Source organism: Cetorhinus maximus, chromosome 31 (genome assembly GCF_964194155.1).
Source record: "Cetorhinus maximus chromosome 31, sCetMax3.hap1.1, whole genome shotgun sequence".
Classification (NCBI taxonomy): Eukaryota; Metazoa; Chordata; class Chondrichthyes; order Lamniformes; family Cetorhinidae; genus Cetorhinus; species Cetorhinus maximus.
In genome coordinates, this window is record NC_135909.1 from 2,190,278 (window position 1) to 2,215,013 (window position 24,736).

General features: G+C 52.9%; 2 protein-coding genes across 2 annotated transcripts in view; one reads left to right on the forward strand and one right to left on the reverse strand.

Moving 5' to 3' along the window:
• Positions 1 to 4,879: 4,879 nt before the first annotated feature.
• LOC144670195 (pecanex-like protein 3) overlaps positions 4,880 to 24,736 on the reverse strand; it is a 62,968-nt gene continuing 43,111 nt past the window's right edge. Inside the window, exons 24-35 of the mRNA XM_078532680.1 lie at positions 23,026 to 23,155; positions 22,514 to 22,572; positions 21,271 to 21,486; positions 20,417 to 20,670; positions 15,969 to 16,199; positions 15,135 to 15,238; positions 12,723 to 12,873; positions 12,276 to 12,506; positions 10,848 to 11,122; positions 8,733 to 8,917; positions 7,227 to 7,669; positions 4,880 to 5,344 (exon numbers count right to left, since the gene is read on the reverse strand). Of these exons, the coding sequence (XP_078388806.1) occupies positions 5,156 to 5,344; positions 7,227 to 7,669; positions 8,733 to 8,917; positions 10,848 to 11,122; positions 12,276 to 12,506; positions 12,723 to 12,873; positions 15,135 to 15,238; positions 15,969 to 16,199; positions 20,417 to 20,670; positions 21,271 to 21,486; positions 22,514 to 22,572; positions 23,026 to 23,155 (2,468 nt within the window). The 3' untranslated portion in view covers positions 4,880 to 5,155. The remainder of the gene's footprint in view (positions 5,345 to 7,226; positions 7,670 to 8,732; positions 8,918 to 10,847; positions 11,123 to 12,275; positions 12,507 to 12,722; positions 12,874 to 15,134; positions 15,239 to 15,968; positions 16,200 to 20,416; positions 20,671 to 21,270; positions 21,487 to 22,513; positions 22,573 to 23,025; positions 23,156 to 24,736) is intronic.
• Positions 20,733 to 24,736, forward strand: part of LOC144670193 (putative RNA-binding protein EIF1AD) — a 333,511-nt gene continuing 329,507 nt past the window's right edge. Inside the window, exon 1 of the mRNA XM_078532677.1 lies at positions 20,733 to 20,743. The gene's annotated coding sequence lies outside the window, so the exon portion shown is untranslated. The remainder of the gene's footprint in view (positions 20,744 to 24,736) is intronic.

Sequence of the window (24,736 nt, forward strand, 5' to 3'; positions counted from 1 at the left end):
GGATGAAGTTGTGGCTCGAGCGAGAGAGAGAGAGCGAGAGAGGGAAAGCGAGAGAGGGAGGCAGACAGAGAGCGAGAGAGGGAGGCAGACAGAGAGCGAGAGAGGGAGGCAGACAGAGAGCGAGAGAGGGAGGCAGACAGAGAGCGAGAGAGGGAGGCAGACAGAGAGCGAGAGAGGGAGGCAGACAGAGAGCGAGAGAGGGAGAGGGAGGCAGACAGAGAGCGAGGGAGAGGGAGGGAGGCAGACAGAGAGCGAGAGAGGGAGGCAGACAGAGAGCGAGAGAGGAAGGGAGACAGAGCGAGAGAGGGAGGGAGACAGAGAGCGAGAGAGGGAGGGAGACAGAGAGCGAGAGAGGGAGGGAGACAGAGAGCGAGAGAGGGAGGGAGACAGAGAGCGAGAGAGGGAGGGAGACAGAGAGCGAGAGAGGAAGGGAGACAGAGAGCGGGAGAGAGACAGAGAGCGGGAGAGAGACAGAGAGCGGGAGAGAGACAGAGAGCGGGAGAGAGACAGAGAGCGGGAGAGAGACAGAGAGCGGGAGAGAGACAGAGAGCGGGAGAGAGACAGAGAGCGGGAGAGAGACAGAGAGCGGGAGAGAGACAGAGAGCGGGAGAGAGACAGAGAGCGGGAGAGAGACAGAGAGCGGGAGAGAGACAGAGAGCGGGAGAGAGACAGAGAGCGGGAGAGAGACAGAGAGCGGGAGAGAGACAGAGAGCGGGAGAGAGACAGAGAGCGGGAGAGAGACAGAGAGCGGGAGAGAGACAGAGAGCGGGAGAGAGACAGAGAGCGGGAGAGAGACAGAGAGCGGGAGAGAGACAGAGAGCGGGAGAGAGACAGAGAGCGGGAGAGAGACAGAGAGCGGGAGAGAGACAGAGAGCGGGAGAGAGACAGAGAGCGGGAGAGACAGAGAGCGGGAGAGAGACAGAGAGCGGGAGAGAGACAGAGAGCGGGAGAGAGACAGAGAGCGGGAGAGAGACAGCGAGCGGGAGAGAGACAGCGAGCGGGAGAGAGACAGCGAGCGGGAGAGAGACAGCCAGCGGGAGAGAGACAGCCAGCGGGAGAGAGACAGCCAGCGGGAGAGAGACAGCCAGCGGGAGAGAGACAGCCAGCGGGAGAGAGACAGCCAGCGGGAGAGAGACAGCGAGCGGGAGAGAGACAGCGAGCGGGAGAGAGACAGCGAGCGGGAGAGAGACAGCGAGCGGGAGAGAGACAGAGAGCGGGAGAGAGACAGCGAGCGGGAGAGAGACAGAGAGCGGGAGAGAGACAGAGAGCGGGAGAGAGACAGAGAGCGGGAGAGAGACAGAGAGCGGGAGAGAGACAGAGAGCGGGAGAGAGACAGAGAGCGGGAGAGAGACAGAGAGCGGGAGAGAGACAGAGAGCGGGAGAGAGACAGAGAGCGGGAGAGAGACAGAGAGCGGGAGAGAGACAGAGAGCGGGAGAGAGACAGAGAGCGGGAGAGAGACAGAGAGCGGGAGAGAGACAGAGAGCGGGAGAGAGACAGAGAGCGGGAGAGAGACAGAGAGCGGGAGAGAGACAGAGAGCGGGAGAGAGACAGAGAGCGGGAGAGAGACAGAGAGCGGGAGAGAGACAGAGAGCGGGAGAGAGACAGAGAGCGGGAGAGAGACAGAGAGCGGGAGAGAGACAGAGAGCGGGAGAGAGACAGAGAGCGGGAGAGAGACAGAGAGCGGGAGAGAGACAGAGAGCGGGAGAGAGACAGAGAGCGGGAGAGAGACAGAGAGCGGGAGAGAGACAGAGAGCGGGAGAGAGACAGAGGGCGGGAGAGAGACAGAGAGCGGGAGAGAGACAGAGAGCGGGAGAGAGACAGAGAGCGGGAGAGAGACAGAGAGCGGGAGAGAGACAGAGAGCGGGAGAGAGACAGAGCGGGAGAGAGACAGAGAGCGGGAGAGAGACAGAGAGCGGGAGAGAGACAGAGAGCGGAAGAGAGGCAGACAGAGAGCGAGAGAGGGAGGCAGACAGAGAGCGAGAGAGGGAGGCAGACAGAGAGCGAGAGAGAGAGAGAGGGCGGCAGTCAGAGCGAGAGAGAGAGAGGGAGGCAGTCAGAGAGCGAGAGAGAGAGCGAGAGAGAGAGGCAGACAGAGAGCGAGAGAGAGAGCGAGAGAGAGAGAGGGAGGCAGTCAGAGAGAGGGAGAGAGGGAGGCAGTCAGACAGCGAGAGAGAGGGAGGCAGACAGAGAGCGAGAGAGAGAGCGTGGCGAGAGAGCACGGCGAAGAGAGACAGAAGGAGCGAGACACACAGAGGCAGAGACCCCTAACTCAGCAGGGCCCCAGATAAATGTTGTTCAGTGGGGAGAGAGGAGAATGGGACCAATCCTGTAGCTCTTTCAAACAACCAGCACAGGCACAATGGGCCAAATGGTGCTGCACGATTTTATGAATGGTGTTAGATCAATAGGCAGGGATCTTTCACTGGATGCGGGGAGAGAAAGCAATCTCGGTGGCCATATACAGAGCGGTGGTGACACACACAAGTATTAAGACTAAAAACGGATAGACAGCTCTGTTAAGGATCTTCCCCATTGTTAAATCAATGCTTAAGAATCAATTAAGCTTTAAGAACAGCCAAGTTTCAATCACTCCCAGGGCTACCTGTCATTGAGGAGTTGAGTCTGGCAGTGAGGAAACCTGACCTGGTTGTGTGCACTTAGGGGAAGTGTTAGAACTATGATACTAAAAATGCTTTTTAAAATATATGTAAATTGTCATAAATGGCCATGTTGTGTTCAGAAAGAAGCATTTTTGTACACACAAGATGGCAGAGTTGTGCAGGAGAGAATTCCAAAATGTACTCCGCAGAGCCAGCTGGTGGCCAAAGCCCAGAACTGCACCGTGATCGTTGACATTGGAAAAAACAAATGGGGAATTTTGATGCAAGTTATGGTGGGGGGGGGGGGCGAAGAAAAAGCATGATCAAGAATGACCACAGGAAGTGAGGCCGGTGAACAGGAAAAGCACAAGAATTTTAAAATGGAGGAGGGGAAGTGAAAGGGTTTGGAAGAAAGAACTCTCCTGCTAGAATTGGATTCCCTTTTCAGACTCTGCCTCGTCAGCCTTTCGAGAAGGAAAACTTGCGACAAGATACAAATGTACACCTCACGGAGATCCCCAATATAATGAACTGATGTCCAAAGTCAAACCTTATAAAATGATGGACCACCCCAAACCTTCACTCCATCACCACTCTTTCACACTGATCAAAAATCCATCTCTCTACCGAAGCGTTCGCTACCAAGGCATCACCGTCCTGGGCCCAGGGCTGTGCTGGGCACGGCACTCGCTCCGAATGCAAAGGTTGGTCAGAGAGAGGGGGCTGTCAACATTCCCGATACAATCGTCAGCCATTTCATTTCAGAGATTAACAATTAAAAAAAAAACAGAAACCCTCTGGCTCAAGTTTCGTTTGATTAGAAAGCACGCCTTAAAGCAAAGTATTAAATCAAATATCTAGCATGACTCCCCAACTAGAACGTTGGCTCAGGCGCAAGATTGGTAGCATACCAGGACCGTCGAGCGGTGGTCAGCGACTGGTAGAGGTAGCAGCAAGGGATCCCCCTCCCCGGGCTCCTTCCGCAGCCTCCAATCCTCGAGGTCTATGAGCTTCAACGTAATCCCTTCCAGGCCTGAGTGTGCGGTAATTCCCTTTGGATAAGTGCCCTTGACTGCCGCCTCCTCCTCCCAGGGCAGTCAGAGGACGGGGCAACAAATGCTGGCCTTGCCAGTGACGCCAGAGGTCCCAAAGACCAAGGCTAAGGTGGGGGGTTGCCGTTGGGCCAATGGGAGTAAACAGAAATGCAGCACAACCCCCGGGAGGGGGGTGGGGGGGGGAAAGAGAGGTTGAATTTTCGAAACTGTCTTGTCGATCCCAGGGGAAGGTGGTAGGTTCAATCCCCCTAGGCTGCACAGGGTTTACTGACCTCAGCTCTGATAGTAACAGACGGTACAACTGACCTTAAGAGCTACTGGACTAGAGGGGCGTGGGAGGTGGAGTGTCAGGGGAGGATATAAATCTCAATTGTGGCCCTCTCCTCTCGTCCAGTTGGGCAGGATTGGACTCAGCTCCCATGCTCCCCTCAACCCCGCCACGACCCCCCACACGACGCACCAATATGGTGACATGTTGGCTAAGGTACCTACCAGACTGAAAGGGCCTCTCGCGAACAGGCCCAAAGGCACTGGCGATGGGAAGGAAACGTGAAGGGGCCTGGTCAGATTTTAGTCAGTGGCATCCCTTCAGGGGAACCCTTCCCACCAGGTACAAGCTGGCTGAAGAACCAGGGCCTCCTCCTCACCACATCCACCCTGGACCTTTCTACAAAGCTCCCAGGCCAAATGGATCTGCAAAAATAAGAGAACTGGTATCTGCAGCATTTGTGCTTGATTGACCGTGGTTGGTTCAAATGAAGGAGGAGGAGGAGGAGGGGGAACTGTGCTGGAAGCCTGTGGCACATCATCTCACTTAGCCCCATAGCTTTCAAGGAGGTTTGCCCTTTCAGACAGAAGCAGCTGGTAAGGGGGGAACACCTGGGGAATGCAGGAAACCTCACAGGCAGCAAAAAGCCACATGGCCAACCATTCACTTAAACCACACGCCACAGTCCAACTGAACTGAACTCACCGCAAACTCGCACTCCGTGTCCATGGGGTGACGGGGGGAACACAGTACCTGACTGACGAAAAGGGGGGAAGGGGGCTTGAAAACAAGAAGAAAAAAAATGTGCAACTGAGGCGGAAGGGACTTGCGTTATCACCTCTACCTGTCTCAGCTGTTGCCCTGTTAGTTGGGCTCCACAAGTCCTCGGGCACCAGGCCGCTAATCCATTCAGTGTTTGGATTATGAGAGTTGGTGTCGCTGGAGGGACCGGCCAAGCTCTTCGGGGGGTCTCAGTGACTTACAGCACTGGCCACGGGCCCAGCAAGGCAGCTGTCGGGTGGAATCCAGGCGCCGACATCTCCGGCGAGCCCTCGCGGCAAGAGCAGGCTGGCGGCCCGGCCAGCCGTCAGTGGATGCTCCTCAACCCTCCCAAACACGGTCTCATCTTTAATTCAAAGGCTTCTCACGAGCGCCACGCACGGGAGAGACAGAGAGAGAGAAGCAACACTTCAACCGGAGGCTCCACTGCGCCTCTGCGCTACTCCCTCGGTTAGAACTGGTGGTCCAGCAGTGACTGCGCTGCCGTGGTCTCTGGCTCCTCCTTCTGCTCCCAGTCCTTCAAGTCGTGGCTCCCTCCTCTGGCCAGCGGGGTGACGTCTACCGGTACCTGCTCCGACCTCGGTGAAGAACCATCTGCTTCGGGCACTTGGCTCAGGTCGCACGGCTGGTGACAAGGTGCCTTGAGAACAGAAAGGGAAGAAAAAACAACTTTGAGCCAAACAAAGGCAATAAAGGATTATAGAGGCATCGGTGAAACCAGAACCGAGGGGTTAGAAATGACAGGAAGGGGTGAACAGGCTGGGGCTCCTCTCTCGTGAAACTGGATTATGCTCCTCTCACCTCTCAGATTGCCTGTCTGCCTGTAGATCACATGAACACATGGATTAGGAGCAGGGGTGGGCCACTCGGCCCCTCGAGCCTGACCCCCCCCATTCAATATGATCATGGCTGATCTGATTGTGGCCTCAAGTCCACATTCCCACCTACCTTTGACTCCTGTATTAGTCAAGAATCTGTCTTAAAAATATTCAATGACCCAGCCTCCATCGCTCTCTGAGGAAGAGAGTTCCACAGGCTCATGACCCTCAGAGAAACAATTTCTCTTCATCTCCGTCTTAATTGGGAGACCCCTTATTTTTAAACAGTGTCCCCTGGTTCTAGTCTCTCCCACGAGGGGAAACATCCTTTCAGCATCCACCTTGTCAAGGCCCTTCAGGATCTTATATGTTTCAATAAGATCACCTTTCATTCTTCAAAACTCCAATGGATACAGGCCCAACCTTTCCTCGTAAGATAACCCCTTCGTCTCAGGAAGCAGTTGAGTGAAACTTCTCTGAACTGCTTCTAATGCAATTATGTCCTTTCTTAAATGAGGGGACCAAAACTGCACAGAGTACTTTAGTTATGGTCCCACTAATGCCCTGTATTTTTATATTCCATTCCCCTTGCAATAAACAACATTCCATTTGCCTTCCTAATCACTTTGCTGTACCCGAATGCCAACTTTTTGTGATTCATGGACCAGGACACCCAGATCCCTCTGTACCTCAGATTCTGTACCATTCGCTGTGCTTGATGTCTGCTTAAGGGGGAGCCTGCCACCATGTGTGTATGATTCACAACTAATTTAATATAGGGAAAACATTAGTTATAAAAAATAAGTCAAAACACCGCCAAATGTCAGTGCGGGCTCTAGAGGCTGAATAGCTTACTCCAGCTCCTATTTCGAAATGAGAAGGCTGAAGAGTGGCCTGAGTGAGGTTTTTTAAAATTGTGAAGGTTTTATAGGGGGGTCTGATGGTGTTTCCACAGGCAGGGGGAGACCAGGACCAAGGGCCATCAATATAAGACGGTCACTAATAAATCCAATCGGGAATTCAGGAGAAACTTCTTTCCCCAGAGAGCGGGGAGAATGTGGAACTCGGTCCCACGGGGAGTGGTCGAGGTGAATAGCGTAGATACATTTAAGGGGGAAGCTGGATAAACACACGAGGGAGAACAAAAGGGTATGTTGATGGGGTGAGCTGAACAGGGTTGGGAGGAGGCTCGTGTGGAACATAAAGACAAGTATGGGCCAGGTGGGCTGAATGGCCTGTTTCTCTGCTCTGCTCTCTACTGCGACAGCAACTGATGCTGGGTCAATTGTTTCACTGTAAACTTGAGATCGACAGATGTTTGTCAACCAAACGTGTTAAGGGATATGGGGCATGGGCGGGTAGATGGGAGTTTGGTCACAGGTCAGCCGTGATCCCACTGAACGGCAGAGCAGGCTGGAGGGGCTGAATGGCCTCCCTCCTGTTCCTGTCCTTGTTGGCTGCCTGCACACACACACACACACACACACACACACACACCTCCAAGTCAGAAAGTTGAGGGTTCGAGCCCCATTCCACAGATGCATGATCCTGGTTGACATTCCCAGTGCCCAATGCAGAGGCACCGGTGGGGGGAGCGCCGTGCTGGAGGAGGGGGAGCCTTGCAGAGAACATGTTAATCTACACCCCACCCTTAGTTACTTTCTTCCCCCTCCCCCACTTTGGCTCATCCTGTTGGGAACACACCTGGGATCTTGGCAGGCTTCCTTTGGCTGGCGTTCCCATCGCGCTGCCGTTGGACTGGGTCCCGGAGCCGTTGTCCCAGTCAGCGCCAGGTGGCCCGTTGGGCCCTCTCCGGCCCGGCAGGCTCCACTTGCCGTGGGGCCCCTCGTAGGTGAAATTGACCGAGGTGGCCAAGCCAGCCCGGTGGAGGACCCGGACGGGCCCCGAGCCGTCCAGCTGGGTGCCCGTCGGGAAGCGGTCCCCCTGCGAGGCCATGGAGACCAGCGAGCTGTTGAATGAAAGTTGGCTGGACGACAGCCGCTGACCGAGGAGTCCCTGGATGGAGGAAGTCCTTTGTAAGGAATTGCTGCTCTCTCGCCGAGGCTCCGATTGGGCTAAGAGCGATAGCTGGAGAGGCTGCGGCCGAACAGTCCATGGTAGTCCCGGCTGAGAGTTCACGTCGCTTCCTGTGGGCAGGAACGGCTTCAGTTAAGTGGTGACCTCCACTACAACAACAACAGCTTGGTTTCATATAGCACCTTTCATGTCACACAAACACCCCAAGGTGTTTCATAAGAACGCAAATTCGATACGTGAAAGAGAAATTAGGGACAAGTGACCATAATCCCAAAGACGCCGGTTTTAAGGAGCGTCTTAAAAGGAGGAAGAGGGAGAGGCGGAGAGGTTTAGGGAGGGAATTCCAGAACTCAGGGCCCCCAAGGCAGCTGAAGGCACAGCCGCCAATGTTGGAGTGATGGGAAATCAGGGGATGTTCAAAAGGTCCGAATTGGAGGAGCAGAGAGATCTCGGAGGGTTGTAGGGGCTGGAGGAGGTTACAGAGATAGGGAGGGATGTGGGGGCTGGAGGAGGTTACAGAGATAGGGAGGGTTGTAGGGGCTGGAGGAGGTTACAGAGATAGGGAGGGTTGTAGGGGGCTGGAGGAGGTTACAGAGATAGGGAGGGTTGTAGGGGCTGGAGGAGGTTACAGAGATAGGGAGGGTTGTAGGGGCTGGAGGAGGTTACAGAGATAGGGAGGGTTGTAGGGGGCTGGAGGAGGTTACAGAGATAGGGAGGGTTGTAGGGGCTGGAGGAGGTTACAGAGATAGGAAGGGTTGTAGGAGGTTACAGAGATAGGAAGGGTTGTAGGAGGTTACAGAGATAGGGAGGGTTGTCAGGGATGGAGGAGGTTACAGAGATAGGGAGGGTTGTCAGGGATGGAGGAGATTACAGAGATAAGGAGGGTTGTAGGGACTGGAGAAGGTTACAGAGGTAGGGAGGGAGTGAGGCCATGGAGGGATTTAAATACAGGACAGTTTCAAAATCGAGGCGTTACCAGGCTGGGAACCAATGTAAGTCAGAGCGAGGAGGTGGGGAGGTGCGATGGGTTCACAGGGCTTGGTGTGAGTTAGGATGGGGGGTGGTCAGCAGAGTTTTGGATGAATTGAAGTTTATAGGAAGAGCTGGAGAAGCCAGTTATCGGAGACATTAAAAAGAAGCGATGAGACGAGTGAAGCTTAGGGAACAGCTCACCTGGCTGAGGCTGGCTGGTGGCAACAGGCCCCTGGGGGTTTAAAGCCCCCACTCCGCTCTGCGATGTGCTGCTGTGGGTCACGTGCACTGTTGGGTTGTTGCTGATGGAAGAGGAGCCTCCACCGCAGTCTGAGTCCTCGATGTTACCTCCACTGTTGCAGCCGGCACCACATCCCTTCTGCAGCCTGGTGGGGGTGGGGGGGGGACACAGACACACAGAGATTGGAAAGGAGATACCACCGACCTGATCTGTCACCCGCTTTCCTCCCCTCGGCAGGGCTGGAAGGGGCGCTGCCCCCAAAGTGCAGGGCACCAACTTTGGAGGTGGTGGTGCACGGAGGGCAACTTGGTCACACCAAGCATGAGTTTTAAGGAGTCTATAGATTGTTCTTCATTGGACAGTCCCCATCAATACCAGACAGATGCCTAGAATCAGGCATGTGGCACTGACCATCACCATTAATGGAAATGGCCATTACAAATGTGCCCCCTGTACCCCATTAACCCCCTGCTCTCACCCGCCCCCCCCCCAATTATTTTGAGCCGCTTTAGCACCTCCTCAAAGTGTGATTACTCGTTATTAAGCCCCGTCACCTTCAGTCTCACTGCACAGGAGGCCATTCAGCCCATCATATCTGTGCTGGCTCTTTGACAAGAGCTGTCCAATGAGTCCCACTCCCCCCTGTTCATTTCCCCTTGGCCCTGCATCATCTTCCTTTGAACATCTGTCCAATTTCCTGCTGCAGGTTATGATTCAATATGTTTCTAAAAAACCTTTGCAGGCAGCACATTCCAGATCACAATAACTCAGTGCCTTAAACAAAAAAATTCTCACCCCCTCCCCCCTCCATTTGGTGAGTTTGAACCAATTATCTTCAATCTGTGCCCCTCTAACAATCTGCCCACCGGGAACAGTTTTTCCTTGTTCATTCTATCCAAATCCTTCCTGATTTTGAACGCCTCGATTAAATCCCCCTCTCAACCTTCTCTGCTGCAAGGAGAATAATCCCAGCTTCTCCAGCCTCTCCACATTGACTGATGTCTCTCGTCCCTGGTCCCATTCTAGGAAATCTCCTCCGCACCCTCTCTAAGGATTTGACATCCTTCCGAAAGTGTGGGGACCCCAGAATTGGGCACAATCCTCCAGCTGGGACCCAATCGGTGCTGTATGAAGATCAAGCAGAACACACGAAATAGGGGGAGGAGTAGACCACACGGTCTGTCCAGCCTGCTCCGCCATTCAATACAATCGTGGCTGATCTTGGGTTTCAGCTCCATTTTCCCGCCCGCTCCCCTTATCCCTTAATTTCCTGAAAGACCAAAAATCTGCCTATCCCACAGCCTTAACTGTATGCAACGATGGAGCATCCACAACCCTCTGGGATAGAGAGTTCCAAAGATTCACAACCCTTTGAGTGAAGAAATTTCTCCTCATCTCAGTCCTAAATGATCCTGAGACTGGGCCCCCGTGCTTTAGATTCCTCCGACCAGTGGAAACAATCTCCAAGCGTCCACCCTGTCACAACCCCTTCGGAATCGTGTACGTTTCAATGCGATCCCCTCTCGTTCTTCTGAACTCCAGGGAATATAGACCCAATTTACTCAGCCTCTCATCATAGGACACACACCCCTCATCCCAGGGGCCAATCTAGTGAACCTTCACTGTACCGCCTCCAGTGCAAGTATATCCTTTCTTAAATGTGGAGACCAAAGCTGCACACACTGCTCCAGATGTGGCCTCACCAAAACCCTGGACAACCGTAGCAAGACTTCTGTAATCTCGTACTCCAGTTCCCTTTCAATTTCTGAGTTTTTGTACTCGACATCTATATTTATAAAGCACAGGGTCCCGTGCGTCTTATTGCCAGCCGTATCGACATGGCTTGACTCCAGAAGACCTGCCTTATCCTCTGCAAATTAGTCCTCCTCATATACAAATCCAGTTGCCTTTCATAAGTTCCGTTAAATCTGCTTCCGCCACCCTTTTAGGTGGCATGATCCAGCTCTTAACAACCCTCTGGGAACCAGCTTGGCTAGGCAGAGCCAAGGGAGGAATCAGCTGCATGGGGGACGGAAGAGGATCCCGGGCCGAGCTGCCCCCAGGTTAGGCCTCACCTCTCCCAGCTGGAGATGAACCAACTGGAGATGTTCCTCAGGCTGATGGGGTCCCCCCAGAGGCTGCGGAGCTGGCTGTGCTGGCCTGCGTACGAGGTGGTCAGTGGCGAGACGTAGATCGGGTAGCCGATGGGCTGGTCGCACGAGGAGTTGATCATGTTACGCAGGGCCTGCTTGGCGTTCTGGATGCTGCCCCGCTCGGGGTTACGGTTCCGCAGGAACACCAGCTCCTGCTGCTGCCCTGACCACAGGCCCCGCACGCACTCCCGGTTCACCTGTAGCGAGGGGGTGAGGGGAGGGCGGAAGGAGAGAAAGGAAAACACAAACACGCAATTTGAATCTATCCTGCATCCATTTTCGCAAAAACATCACTGCACTGAAGAACATCTCATCTCCCCCTTGGTTTTTTTTGTCAATCTGGCTGTGTAAGGAAGGATATACTGGCCTTGCAGGAAGTGCAGTGTCAACTTACCAGACAGACAACAGGATACCGGAGGTTATATTACACACTAGGGCTGTATTCCCTGAAATTGAGCAGATTTGATCAAGTGTCCAAAGTGTTAAGGGGAACAGCAAGGTAAAAAGAGAGACAGAGAGAGAGAGAGAGAGAGAGGGAGAGAGATAGATAGATAGATAGAGAGAGATATAGAGAGATAGATAGAGAGAGAGAGATAGAGAGAGAGAGAGAGATAGAGAGAGAGAGAGATAGAGAGAGAGAGATAGCGAGAGTGAGAGAGATAGATAGATAGAGAAGTAATTTCCGCTGGCTGGGGAGTCTAAGACTAGACAGCCAGGTCTAAATATTAGAGGGAGCTCTTTCAGGAGTGAAACTGGGACACACAAATTTGGAACTCTCTTCAGTTGATGCTGGAACAATTGTTAACTTTATAAGTGAGGTTTTTGTGAAAGGTACTAAAGGGATATGGGGTAATTCTGGAGTGAAGTCTCAGGCCCGCCACGATGACAGAACAGGTTCGAGGGGCTTTTTAAATTTCATTTAAAAACATTCATTTTGTGGGATGTGGGCGTCGCTGGCAAGGCCAGCCCTAACTGCCCTTTTGAACTGAGTGGCTCGCTAGGCCATTTCAGAGGGCAGGTAACCACACCGCTGCTGGTCTGGAGTCACACGTAGGCCAGACCGGGTAAGGACGGCAGATTTCCTTCCCCAAAGGGGCATTAGTGAACCAGATGGGTTTTTTTTTTATTAAACGACAATCGATGATAGTTGTCATGGTCACCATCACTGGGACTAGATTTAAATTCCAGATTTTATTAATTGAATTTAAATTCCACCAGCTGCCGTGGTGGGATTTGAACCCATGCGCCCCAGAGCATTAGCCTGGGCTTCTGGATTACTAGCCCATTCTGTCACCGTCTCCCCACCCCATGCTGTGTAATATGATGCAGGGTCGTGTAGGCCGGACGTACCTTGATGACACGAAAGCTCAAGTATCGCTTGTTGAGCATGATGATCTTGTACTCATCGCTGCCGTCATCCATCACGTGCCGCAGTGCCAGCAGCGACTGGGTGTTGGTGAGGATGGCGTTGCGCCAGGCGGGGTCGCCCTCGTGGGAGATCACCATCTTCTCCTCGTTGCTGGTGATGGCGTCGTACAGCACGGCTGGGTCGTCGTACTCGTCCGGGGAGGTGAAGTGGTCCTGGGCACAAGGGACAGGAGCAGAGCCGCCGGCCGTCAAAAACCACCTGGACCGCGCCGCCGGCCAGAGGTGCCCCCCACTTCGCGCCCCCGCATCCGGAGAACACGGGCCCTCTACCCCCACCGACCCTCGTCCTCCACGCCTGCTCACTCGCCCCCCCCACTGCTCCGCATCGACAGTGACCAATCCCCCCATCGTTGCAAACTCGCTCCGTACCTGATGCAGTTTCAGTGACATCCGGACCCCAGGGGCCACCACCTTCTGCAGCAACTCCATGTCGACAAAGACCCACTCATCCCGGGGGCAGGTGATCCGGAAATCCCCTTTAAACAGGGCGTGCAACCCGTATAGGAACGGCTCCAGACTGCTGCGAGGGAGAGAGAGGTAGAGAGAGGGAGCGGGGGCGGACGGGGGTTGAGGACAGAGAGGGAGAAAAGTAGGATTAGTGTCAAAGGTCCCACACGAATATGCAGTATTCCCAGAAAATAATCCCTGATGCTTGTGGGGGTATTCTCACTCTCATACAGGAAGCACCCACTACTCTAGTCCTGTCCCGCACCGTATTCCGATTAGATCTTAATTCTCTCCAAGTTGCCTTCACCCATCATCACCTCCCCTGCCCCGAGCTCACCAGCCCTCATTGGCTGCTGGTCCAGTGATACGTCGATTTTGAAATTCCCATCCCTGTGTTCCAATCTCTCTATGGCCTCCTCACCCACTCCCCATCTCCGTAACCTCCTCCAGCCCCTATAACTCTACCTATCTCTGTAACCTCCTACAGCCCCTATAACCCTCCCCATCTCCGTAACCTCCTCCGGCCCCTATAACTCTCCCTATCTCTGTAACCTCCTCCAGCCCCTACAACCCTCCCTATCTCTGTAACCTCCTCCAGCCCCTACAACCCTACCTATCTCTGTAACCTCCTCCAGTCCCTACAACCCTCCTTATCTCTGTAACCTCCTCCAGCCCCTACAACCCTCTCTGTCTCAGTAACCTCCTCCAGCCCCTACAACCCTCTCTGTCTCAGTAACCTCCTCCAGCCCCTACAACTCTCCCTATCTCTGTAACCTCCTCCAGCCCCTACAACCTTATCTCTGTAACCTCCTCCAGCCCCTACAACCCTCTGAGATCTCTGCACCCCTCCAGTTCTGACCTCTTGAGCATCCCCCAATTTCCATTTCCATCGTTCCACCATTGGCGGCTGTGTCTTCAGCTGCCTGGGCCCTAAGCTCTGCAATTGCCTCCCTAAACCTCCCCACCTCCCCCCTTCTCTCTCTCTCTCTCCTACTTTACAGTGCTCCTTAAAACTGACCTCTCTGACCGAGCTTTTCTCCTTACAGTGTAAAATTTCTAGATGCTGGTTGTAGTGCTTTGCGCCCTGGAGCTTAGCTGACGTTGCATTGAAGTGCGACTCAAATATCTGCAACCTGAGCTCATCAGAGCACTGTAGAGTCAATAAAGCTTTGGACCCACTACAATCAGAGGAGTGACACCTGATCGCATTGGACACTCTGTACCAGAGCAGCCTTGTAACCTCAGCCTTCACTCATCTTCTGTCACAGCGCCTCTGACCTTGACTTACCACACTGAATCCCCCACTACCAACATCCTGAAGGGTTAGCATTGACCAGAAACTGAACTGGACCAGCCATATAAATACTGTGGCTACAAGAGCAGGTCAGAGGCTGGGAATCCTGTGGCGAATAACTCACCTCCTGACTCCCCAAAGCCTGTCCACCATCTACAAGGCACAAGTCAGGAGTGTGATGGAATACTCTGCATTTGTCTAAATGAGTACAGCTCCGGCAACACTTAAGAAGCTTGGTACCATCCAGGACAAAGCAGCCCTGCTTGATTGGCACCTCATCCACAAACATTCACTCCCTCCACCACCGACCTACAGTAGCAGCAGTGTGTGTACCATCTGCAAGATGCACTGCAGCAACTACCTAAGGATCCTTAGGCAGCACCTTCCAAACCCACAACCGCTACCATCTAGAAGGACAAGGACACCAGACACATGGGAACACCACCACCTGGAAGTTCCCCTCCAAGTCGCTCACCATCCTGACTTGAAAATATATTGGCCGTTCCTTCACTGTCGCTGGGTGAAAATCCTGGAACTCCCTTCCTAACAGCACTGTGGGTGTACCTATGTCACAGGGACTGCAGCGGTTCAAGGCGGCGGCTCATCACCACCTTCTCAAGGGGCAATTAGGGATGGGCAATAATCCCGTAAAGGAATAAAAAAAACTTGAGCTTGCAGCCTTTGAGCACTGACTGACCTGCTACGTATTTACAGCAATCACACAGCTAGTCTGCCAGAGTGAAGTCAATCCTACTGACCGGCGGCCATATTGAGCGAGGCAGGCCTGATGAGTCCCAGCTCAAAAACATCCTCCCCCACCCCCCAACCCCCAAATCAGAGCTCTGGCCCGACTCTGCTGAAACCCTGGCCGGCACCGTAGTCACTGCCATCCCAATCCGTTCGCACCATATCCCATCTCACGCAGCAGTTGCCCCCCCAACCACTCCACTCTTCTGAACTGTGGACGCTCAAGTGAGGTGAAAGGCACCCCCTCCTCCCCAACCCGTACCGAGGCTGTCCCACTCTGCGTGCCGCCTTACCTGGCCGACATGCTGTGCGAGGCCGTCCCCAGGGCTCTCCGGCCCAGGATGCAGAGTCCGAAACATAAGGTCACCAGGTGAGAATTCCTGTCGCTCTCCACAGACTGCAAGGTGGTTGGGTTGGGTGGGTGGTGGGTAAAGATGGAGAGGGATGGTTACATTAGCCACTGATTCAGACCAGGACTTCAGTATCGCATTTAGTCTTGTAACTCTTAAACTGGCAATGGACTGTTCAGCATAACTATAGATCAGACAGGTCTTACATTCAGTCAGTCTGTACTGGGTTGGACAGGGAGTGGGAAGGAGGGGTTGCAAATCACCAATACAGGATTAACCCCATATTATACAAAAGGCAGAAGATGGAGTCAACTTGTGACCACTTTTCAAAGCCACCAATTTGAAATGTTTACTGGAAAACGATGGATGCTGGGAAATCACTGCCCCCACCACCCCACCCCACCCCACAAAAACCAAAATAATCCCAGGAAACTCCTACAAATCAATGCCGCTAATCCTAGCAGGGCCAAGTGGGGAACGCGATCCTGCTAAAACACCCGGAGAGATCCCGGAATCCCAGGTTTAAGGGGCTGTTAGGAGGACAAGCAGGCTAGGCTTGTATTCCCGAGTGTAGATGGTTAAGGGGTGATCTCATCGAGGGATTTAAGATGATTAAAGGGTTCGACAGGGTCGATAGAGAGAAAGATACAGATCTGCCACAGTCTAACTGAACGGCAGAGCAGGCTGGAGGGGCTGAATGGCCTCTGTCAAAGAATGGTACAGCACAGAAGGAGACCCCATTCGGCCCTTTGTGCGCGTGCTGCTGCTCAGACCCACCTTGTCTCGCCGGCTGGCACAGTACTGGATCCAGTCCAGGTAGACGTTGCAAAACGAGACCAAGGAGATGCCCTGCATGCGGTGGTCGTAGTCTTCATCGATGTTGTGGTTGAAGGTGGGGTCGCTGTCAGCGTACATGGGGTTGGAGCATGGCCGCAGCACCTCCTGAATCGCTTCGTTGTTCACCCACTCCTCCAGCTTCGGAGAGCGGATGACGTAGTAGACAATGCTCTGGGGGAGGGAGAGAGAAAGAGAGTGTGTGTGTGTGTGTGTGTGGGAGCAGGGGTAAGGGAGAGAAAGTCACTGCGTACGTCACCTTTGCTGCCACCTCAAACTTGCCCTTTGGCCATGGCTCAGTGGGTGGTGCTCTCTCTCCAAGAGAGCGTTCATGGGTTCGAGTCTGTCATGAAGCTATTAATGCATTTAATATTATTGGAAAATATTTTTCTTTTGAAATAGAGGTTTAGCCTGCGGCTGTGTCTTAATTGGATTAAAGCCAGCTAGTCTGGATGCTTTGATGTAGACTAGTTTTGAGACGTAATCAGAGAGGCAGAGTGTATTTGCATTTTTTGAATAGAGCATTCAAGAAGTGGGGTGAAAATTGTCACCGATCTATCTATCGGAGGAAGAGTGGGTTGGAGAGGGGGGAGGGGGGAAGGAGTTCTCCCTGGTGTCCTAGGGCCAATACTTACCCCTCAAACAACATGACTAAAATGAGCTGATCATGTATCAAATTGCTGTTTGTGGCAGGTTGCTGTGTGCAGTAGTCTACTGTGTTTCCTCATTACAAGTGACTGCTCTTCAAAAAGTACTTAATTGGCTGTAAAGCGCTTCGAGACGTCCTGAGACTGTGCCAGTGCTATATAAATGTAATTTTTTAAACCTGTGCTGTACCTGTCCTGGGAGTGTTTGATGGGGACAGTGTAGAGGGAGCTTTACTCTGTATCTAACCCCGTGCTGTACCTGCCCTGGGAGTGTTGGATGGGGACAGTGTAGAGGGAGCTTTACTCTGTATCTAACCCCGTGCTGTACTTGCCCTGGGAGTGTTGGATGGGGACAGTGTAGAGGGAGCTTTACCCTGTATCTAATCCTGTACTGTACCTGTCCTGGGAGTGTTTGATGGGGACAGTGTAGAAGGAGCTTTACTCTGTATCTAACCCCGTGCTGTACCTGTCCTGGGAGTGTTGGATGGGGACAGTTTAGAGGGAGCTTTACTCTGTATCTAACCCCGTGCTGTACCTGTCCTGGGAGTGTTTGATGCTGTCACTGGGTGCCTGAAATGGGAGTCTGTCCCATTCCTCAACCCTGAGCACAAGAAGGGAAGCAAATAAGCAGTGTACAAACCAGCACAGCCAACAATATTCCAAACATCAAGCTCTGCAGAAGTTTCAACGTGCAGATATTCTCAGTCAGTGAGCATCACTGATAGTGGTTGGATTATACAGCACTCACTTATTGCAGGGCACTTACTGTTCAGAGATTGCGATTACATCTCGACAGGACTGGGTTCCTGTCATGGTGCGTCCAAAAAGCACTTATATGTCTTAGAAATAAAACTCAGTGGATATAACACTGGTACTAAAAAGGGAATGGAAGGGGTGGGGTTGCTAAATCCAGAGTGCTTAAGAGGCGTCTTTCATCTGAGAAATGTGCAAGATGTGCAAATGATTAAACAGAGGCCACAGTCCGAAGCCTCTGATCAGAAGTGCTTTCATTTCAATATAGAACCCTTGGCAATGGAGGTATAGGGGACGGGAGGCAATTAGAGGGGGTGCGGGAGGGTGAGAGTGAAAGAAAGAGAGAGCTCCACTAGTTGAAATGGGCGGTGCTTTCAGAGCTGGGCTGCCCAACCACATCATGCAGGTGGCATATGGGTGTCCTGTGGGTAATGCCTGCATTCATTGCCTGCCCCCCTCCTTGGCCTTGAGGTGATGGTGGTGGGTCATCTTGTTGACCCCCTGTGTGGCGGGACTTTCTGATACCATCGAGTGTCGTCCTAGGGAGCGGTCACTTGGGATTGTGGATAAGGATCAAGTGCATTGGTTGTGGGACTGGGTGTCACCTACAGGCCCAGACTGCGTAAGGAGCTGCCTTAAAAAGCGACAGTGAACTGGTTGGGTTTTTTTATGTCAATCAGATAGCTTCTCGATAAGTTAAACTAGCAGCAATTTCAGTTCCTGGTTTATTTTAGACAATGGCGGAAGTTGGAGAGCCAGCAGCGTTGCTGTGGGACTTTCTTTATTTGTTCATGGAATGCAGGTATCACTGGCTGGGCCAGCATTTATTGTCCATCCCGAATTACCCTTGAGAAGGTGGGGGTGAGCCGCCTTCTTGAACCACTGCAGTCCATGTGCTGTAGGTATACCCACAGTGCTGTTAGGGAGGGAGTTCCAGGATTTTGACCCAGCAACAGTGAAGAAACAGCTATATCTTTCCAAGTCAGGGTGGTGAGTGACTTGGAGGGGAACTTCCAGGTGGTGGTGTTCCCATGTGTCTGCTGCCATTGTCCTTCTAGGTGGTAGCGGTTGTGGGTTTGGAAGGTGCTGTCGAAGGAGCCTTGGTGAATTCCTGCAGTGCATCTTGTAGATGGTACACACACTGCTGCTACTGTGCGTCGGTGGTGGAGGGAGTGAACGTTGTGGATGGGGTGCCAATCAAGGGGCTGCTTTGTTCTGGATGGTGTCGAGCTTCTTGAGTGTTGTGGGAGCTGCACGCATCCAGGCAAATGGAGAGTATTCCATCACATTCTCGACCCGTGCCTTGTAGATGGTGGACAGGCTCTGGGGAGTCAGGAGGTGAGTTACTCATCATAGGATTCACAGCCTCTGACTTGCTCTTGTAGCCACAGTATTTATATAGCTAGTCCAGTTCATTTTCTGGTCAATGGTAACCTCCAAGATGTTGATAGTGGGGGATTTAGTGATGGTAATGCCATTGAATGTCATGGGGAGATTGTTAGATTCTCTCTTGTTGGAGATGGTCATTGCCTGGCACTTGTGTGGCACAAATGTTACTTGCTACTTATCAGCCAAAGCCTGAATATTGTCCAGGTCTTGCTGCATTTAGACATGCACTGCTTCAGTATCTGAGGAATTGCGAATGGTGAACATTGTGCAATCATCAGTGAACATCCCCATTTCTCACCTTATGATGGAAGGAAGGTCACTGATGAAGCAGCTGAGGGTGGTTGGACCTAGGACACTACCCTGAGGAACTCCTGCAGTGATGCCTTGGAATTGAGATGACTGACCTCCAACAACCACAACCATCTTCCTTTGTGCTGGGTATGACTCCAGCCAGCGGAGAGTTTTCCCCCTGATTCCCATTGACTTCAGTTTTGCTAGGGCTCCTTGACGCCACACTCGGTCAAATGCTATCTTGATGTGAAGGGCAGTCACTCTCACCTCGCCTATTCAGTTCTGCCCTTTTGACCATGTTTGGACTAAGGCTGTAATGAGGTCAGGAGCTCAGTGGCCCCGGTGGGACCCAAACTCAGCATCAGTGAGCAGGTTAAGCGTCGCCTGATAGCACTGTCGACAACACCTTCCATCACTTTACTGATGATGGAGAGTAGACTGATGGGGCGGTAGTTGGCCAGGTTGGATTTGTCCTGGTTTTACATGGACAGGATGTACCTGGGAAATTTTCCACATCGCCAGGTAGATGGAGTTTTAATCCAGTGGAGTGGGCACTCCTTCCTGAGGCCTCAGACTTCTCACTCCCTCCTCCTCAATCCCATCATTTGAAGCCAGGAATGTTACTTTGTGGGGGTGGTGTGGGAGAGGCTGCAAGCACAGCGGTTGAGGTGAATAGCACAGATGCATTTAAGGGGAAGCTAAATGAGTAGATTAGGGAATAGAAGGATATGTTGATGGGGTGAGATGAAGGAGGGGTGGGAGGAGGCCAATGTGGAGCATAAACGCCAGAATGGAGTGGTTGGGCCGAATGGCCTATTTTTGAATTGTGAATTCTATGCATGTGTGTTCGAATCCCTCCATTGCCTCACCTCTCCCCATCTCCTAAACCTGCCACAGCCCTACAAGCCTCGGATCTCTGCCCTCTCCAACATCGGCCGCCATGCCATCAGCAGCCTGGGCTCAAATTCAGGAATTCCCTCCCTAAACTTCATCATCTCGCTCCTCCTCCAAGACACTCCTTAAAAGAAAAAGCCCCAAGCCTGACCAAGCTCGTGGCCACCTGTCCGATGCATCTCATTCTGTGGCTCAGTGTCTAATCTTGTTTGATTCAAGTTCCCGTGAAGTGCCTTAATATGTTAAAGGTGCTATATAAATGCAATTTGTTGTGACGCTGGTATCTCAGCACAGGTCTCGGGGCGGGCAGGGGTAGGGTCCAATTTCTGCGCTCCTTCCCTTGTCTAAAAGTCTGGAGGGGGCCCAGTTACGTACTGGAGGCAGGCGGGTCCCCTGTTAAACCCAGCGGCACGGTACCTTCACGTAGTAAGTGATGAGGATCTTGCGGAGGTCGAACACCTGCAGCATGGAGGCTGCGTTGTTGTCACTGATGCTGTAGCCTTCCAGGACGTACTTGGTGGCTGCGACCTCCCAGGCCAGCCAGCGCTGTCCAAAGGCGGCGTTGAAGGAGAGCATGTGGGGTAGGTGGCCGGGCTCACAACAGCAGCAGCCCTCGTCCTCCTCCACCCCCTCCGTGATGGCCTCCACCTCCCGCTGCTGGCAGTAGGTGCCTGTCGGAGCAGGGGAGAGACACACAGTGTGAAACAAGGTGACCCGGTGAAGGGGCTGCAGGGGCGGCTGGAGCCCCAGGGAGCTCGCCTCAAATGCCTTCTGGTAAGTCTCAGCCCCGGGCGCGAACCTGACCTCCGCCCGCTGCCCCCTCGATCCCGGCGGACACGGGAACATCCGGTTTTATATTCTTTCACGGGAGGTCAGCATCTGTCGCCCATCCCTAATTGCCCTTGAACGGCTTGCTTGGCCATTTCGGAGGGCGGTTAAGAGTCAACCACATTGCTGTGGGTCTGGAGTCACACGTAGGCCAGACTGAATAAGGACGGCAGACTTCCTGAGTGAACCAGATGGGCTTTTACGACAATCGATGACAGTTGCCATGGTCACCATCACTGAGGCCAGCTTTATCATTCCAGATTTATGAACTGAATTTCAATTCCACCAGCTGCCGTGGTGGGATTTGAACTCACGTCCCCAGGGCACTAGCCTGGGCCTCTGGGTTACTAGTCCAGTGACATTTCCACCGCGCCACCGTTTCACCCTTCCACCTGCCAGGAGAGGTTGGGACGGGCTAATCCGAACGGTCACTCGGTAAATACCTCGGAACTCCAGGCCCCGGAGCTGAAAGGTGACGATCCCATTGCCAATCTCAATCAGGTGAACCAAGGCGTTCAAGTAGTCCGAGGCCAGGATGAAGCAGTCGCCCATGGCGTGGCTACCCCAGCGGCCCAGGAGCAGGTCCCCACACAGGCTGTGCTGCAGCGAGCGGGTCAGGTGCTCGTAGAATATGGAGTTGAGGTTGTTGTCGTCTGCTCCTGCAACACAAGCACTTGCAGGTAAAGAGCTTCTCTGCTTTCTCCCCTTCCCCCTCCTCCTGCAGGTAAAGAGCTTCTCTGCTTTCTCCCCTTCCCCCTCCTCCTGCAGGTAAAGAGCTTCTCTGCTTTCTCCCCTTCCCCCTCCTCCTGCAGGTAAAGAGCTTCCCTGCTTTCTCCCCTTTCTCCCCATCTCTCTCCCTTCCTCCTCAGTGAGGTGCCCGGGGTATTTGCTTAGGCCCACCCTCATGGAGCACGTGCTCTCTCTCTTCCTCGGGGGAAGGACACAGGTTCAGCCAAACCCAGGCAGCTGAAGTGCAGGGTTCAGTGAGACTCAGCCTTGCCCTCCCTGCCTGTTCAATCCAACAATTGTACGTTGAGGAAGAATGAGTCTGAAGCTCACCTGCGACTTAAAATGGGTTCATTTTGAAGGCAGTAAAGTCACAGACTCTCCCAGACAGTCAGTCAGAGTGAACTGGTTTATATACTCTTACAATGATTTCCTAATCCTTCCACAACTGGGGAGGGCTCTGCTTAATTACCAACTTAAAGCACGTATTTGACCGCAGCACAATTTCAACATGAGCAGCCCTCACAGACGTGTGGCCTCCCAGTACAGGGCACAGGGCAGCCTCCTGCTGCTTAGACACCACCCTAATCATCGGGCCACCAGCTTGCGTCTGACAATTACAAACTTGCTAAATTGACAGGCAGGATATGGGCAAGGCCATCAGGACGACTAATCGCACCTCCGACAGCCAGGTAGCTGGGCAAGTGGAAGAACTGGTGAGAAACCCCAGGGGCAACAAGGGACGAAACAAAAATCTCAGGCAATCAAAACCCAGTTCAGGAGAACGGCAAGCGTCATCTTAACTAGGGCAAGCCAACCGAGGGGCTGCGCAGGGCGCCCAAGTTGGCAGACGGAGATGGGAACACAATGAGTAGTCCCAACCGAGCCTCCAGTAGGCAAGGGGGAAATCAAAACCACCACCCATAAATCACCCTCCCCACCGCCCAGACCGAGTGGTACCTGGGTTCCTGTCCAGCTGCGTGGCCAGTCGAGTGTTGGAATGGTCGACTCGCTTGGTGCTGAATGGAAGGAGAGAGAGATAGAGAAGAGAGTCAGTTCACTGTCCTGTGGCTGTGGTACAGAATGCGGACAGGACCAGCAGTAACGCCCTGCTTACAACTAAAGAACCTGGAGGATGTCAAGTAACCTCAAAGGTGAAACAGAAGCCGCTGTGCGGCTCAAGTACAGCTTCGCCAACAGTGCGGGGTCACCACACGGGGGAAACCTCACCCAGCTGTGGGTTTAACACCCCCCCCACATCACTGGGGGCCTCACCCCTTTCATCCCGGTAACACAGCTGCTGACCGCGGGGCAGAATCAGGAGTATATCACCCCTCCCCCACCGTTCGCTCCCGATAACGCAGCCTCCGTGCAGTATGGAATAAGGAGCGCGTCGCTCCGACGCTACTCTCCCCGAAACACAGGCAAACGTTTGGTCAAAGGAAAAGTTTAAGACTGTGTGAGCTCCTTACTTGTAATCTCGCTCCCAAAATTTCACCGGCCTGGCATAGGAGGTGATGAAGACAGCGCTGCCGAGGAGTGGGTTTAAAGGGGTGGAGACGAGGGCCGAGAGCACAGCCTGGACGAAAAGCATTGCAGAGTCTTGCAAGGTGTATCAGTTAAGGAAGTTAAGACAACGGGATAGCCACCTAACACGCCAGCCACTTATCGGGCGCCGTTCTCAATGGGACATACAAGGCAAGGTGAAGTGAACCAACTAAAGGAGCTGGGGCTCAATCGCTACGTTGCTTCCAGGCATCTGATCTTAGTAGCTGACGAGAACACGAGCTGGGATCGGCCTTGTCACCTCCCACCCTGCCCCCGCATGCCTGAATAGTCAGTCCAACACTCCCTTTGTGCACATGAGAAAAGGAAAAGAGGTATCAAAGGGAAATAGGAACATAGGGGAATAGAAGTAGGCCATTCGGCCCCTCGAGACTGCTCCACCATTCAACTCGATCATGACTGATCTTCTACCTCGAAACTATTTTCCCCGCACTATCCCCATATCCCTCGATATCTTTAATATGTGGAAATCTATCGCTCTCTGTCTTGAACATACTCAGTGACTGAGCTTCCACAGCTCTCTGGGGTAGAGAATTCCAAAGATTCGCCACCCTCTAAGTGAAGAAATTCCTCTTCACCCCAGTCCCAAATGGCCTTATTCTGAGACTGGTTCTCGACCCTCCCCAGCCAGGGGAAACATCCTTCCTGCATCTACCCTGTGGAGCCCTGTAAAGGTTTTGTATGCTCGAATGAGATCACCTCTCATTCTTCGAAACTCCAGGGAACACAGGCCCAGTCTCTTCAATCGCTCCTAGACGTCTACATCACAGGAGGCGGCCATTCAGCCCATCATGTCCGCGCCAGTCAACAAAGATCCGACTACACTAATCCCATTTCCAGCGCTTGGCCCATAGCCCTGGAGGCTACGGCAACACTAATTCCTCACAGACACCTATGGAGATGCACTCGAGGCAAGGTTCAGTGCCTCCAAATTTAAAAAGCAACTGAGGCATTGGTTCCTTGAGTGCAACCTGCGTGAATTTTGTCAGGCAAGCAAGTCCGAGGAGGGGTTAAACTGAAGAATCAAATGCAAGCGCCCCGCCTCGCTCCAACGTGTCATCACGGCCACCATCGATATGGGCACAGGGCAATTTCAGACCCCTGAGCTCTGCCCTCTGTGGCATTTATAAACGGGGTGGTTACTGAGAATACACTGGCCTCAGAATAATACAGCACAGAAAGTGGCCATTTGGCCTATCGTGCCTATGCCAGCTCTTTGAAAGAGGTATCCAATTGGCCCCACTGTTCCTACCCCACAGCCCTGCAAATTTGCCCCAAATGGGTATCCATCCAATTGCCTTTTGAAAGTTACTACTAAATCTGCTTTCACTGCCTGTTAAGACAGTGTATTCCTGAACGCAACACTCTGTGCAAAAGAATAAATTCAAAAATCGGTCCTCTGCGTTTTGCTTTACCAACATTCTTAACTCTGTTTCCTGTGGTTGCCGACCCTCTTGCCAACAGAAACAGTTTCTCCTCGTTTGCTCTATCAAAACCCTGCCTGATTCCAAACACCTCGATCAACCTGCTCTCCTCCCAGGTGAACAATCCCAGCTTCTCCAGTCTCTCGGCATTAACTGAGGTCCCTCACCCCTGGCACCGTTCTGGTGAATCCCC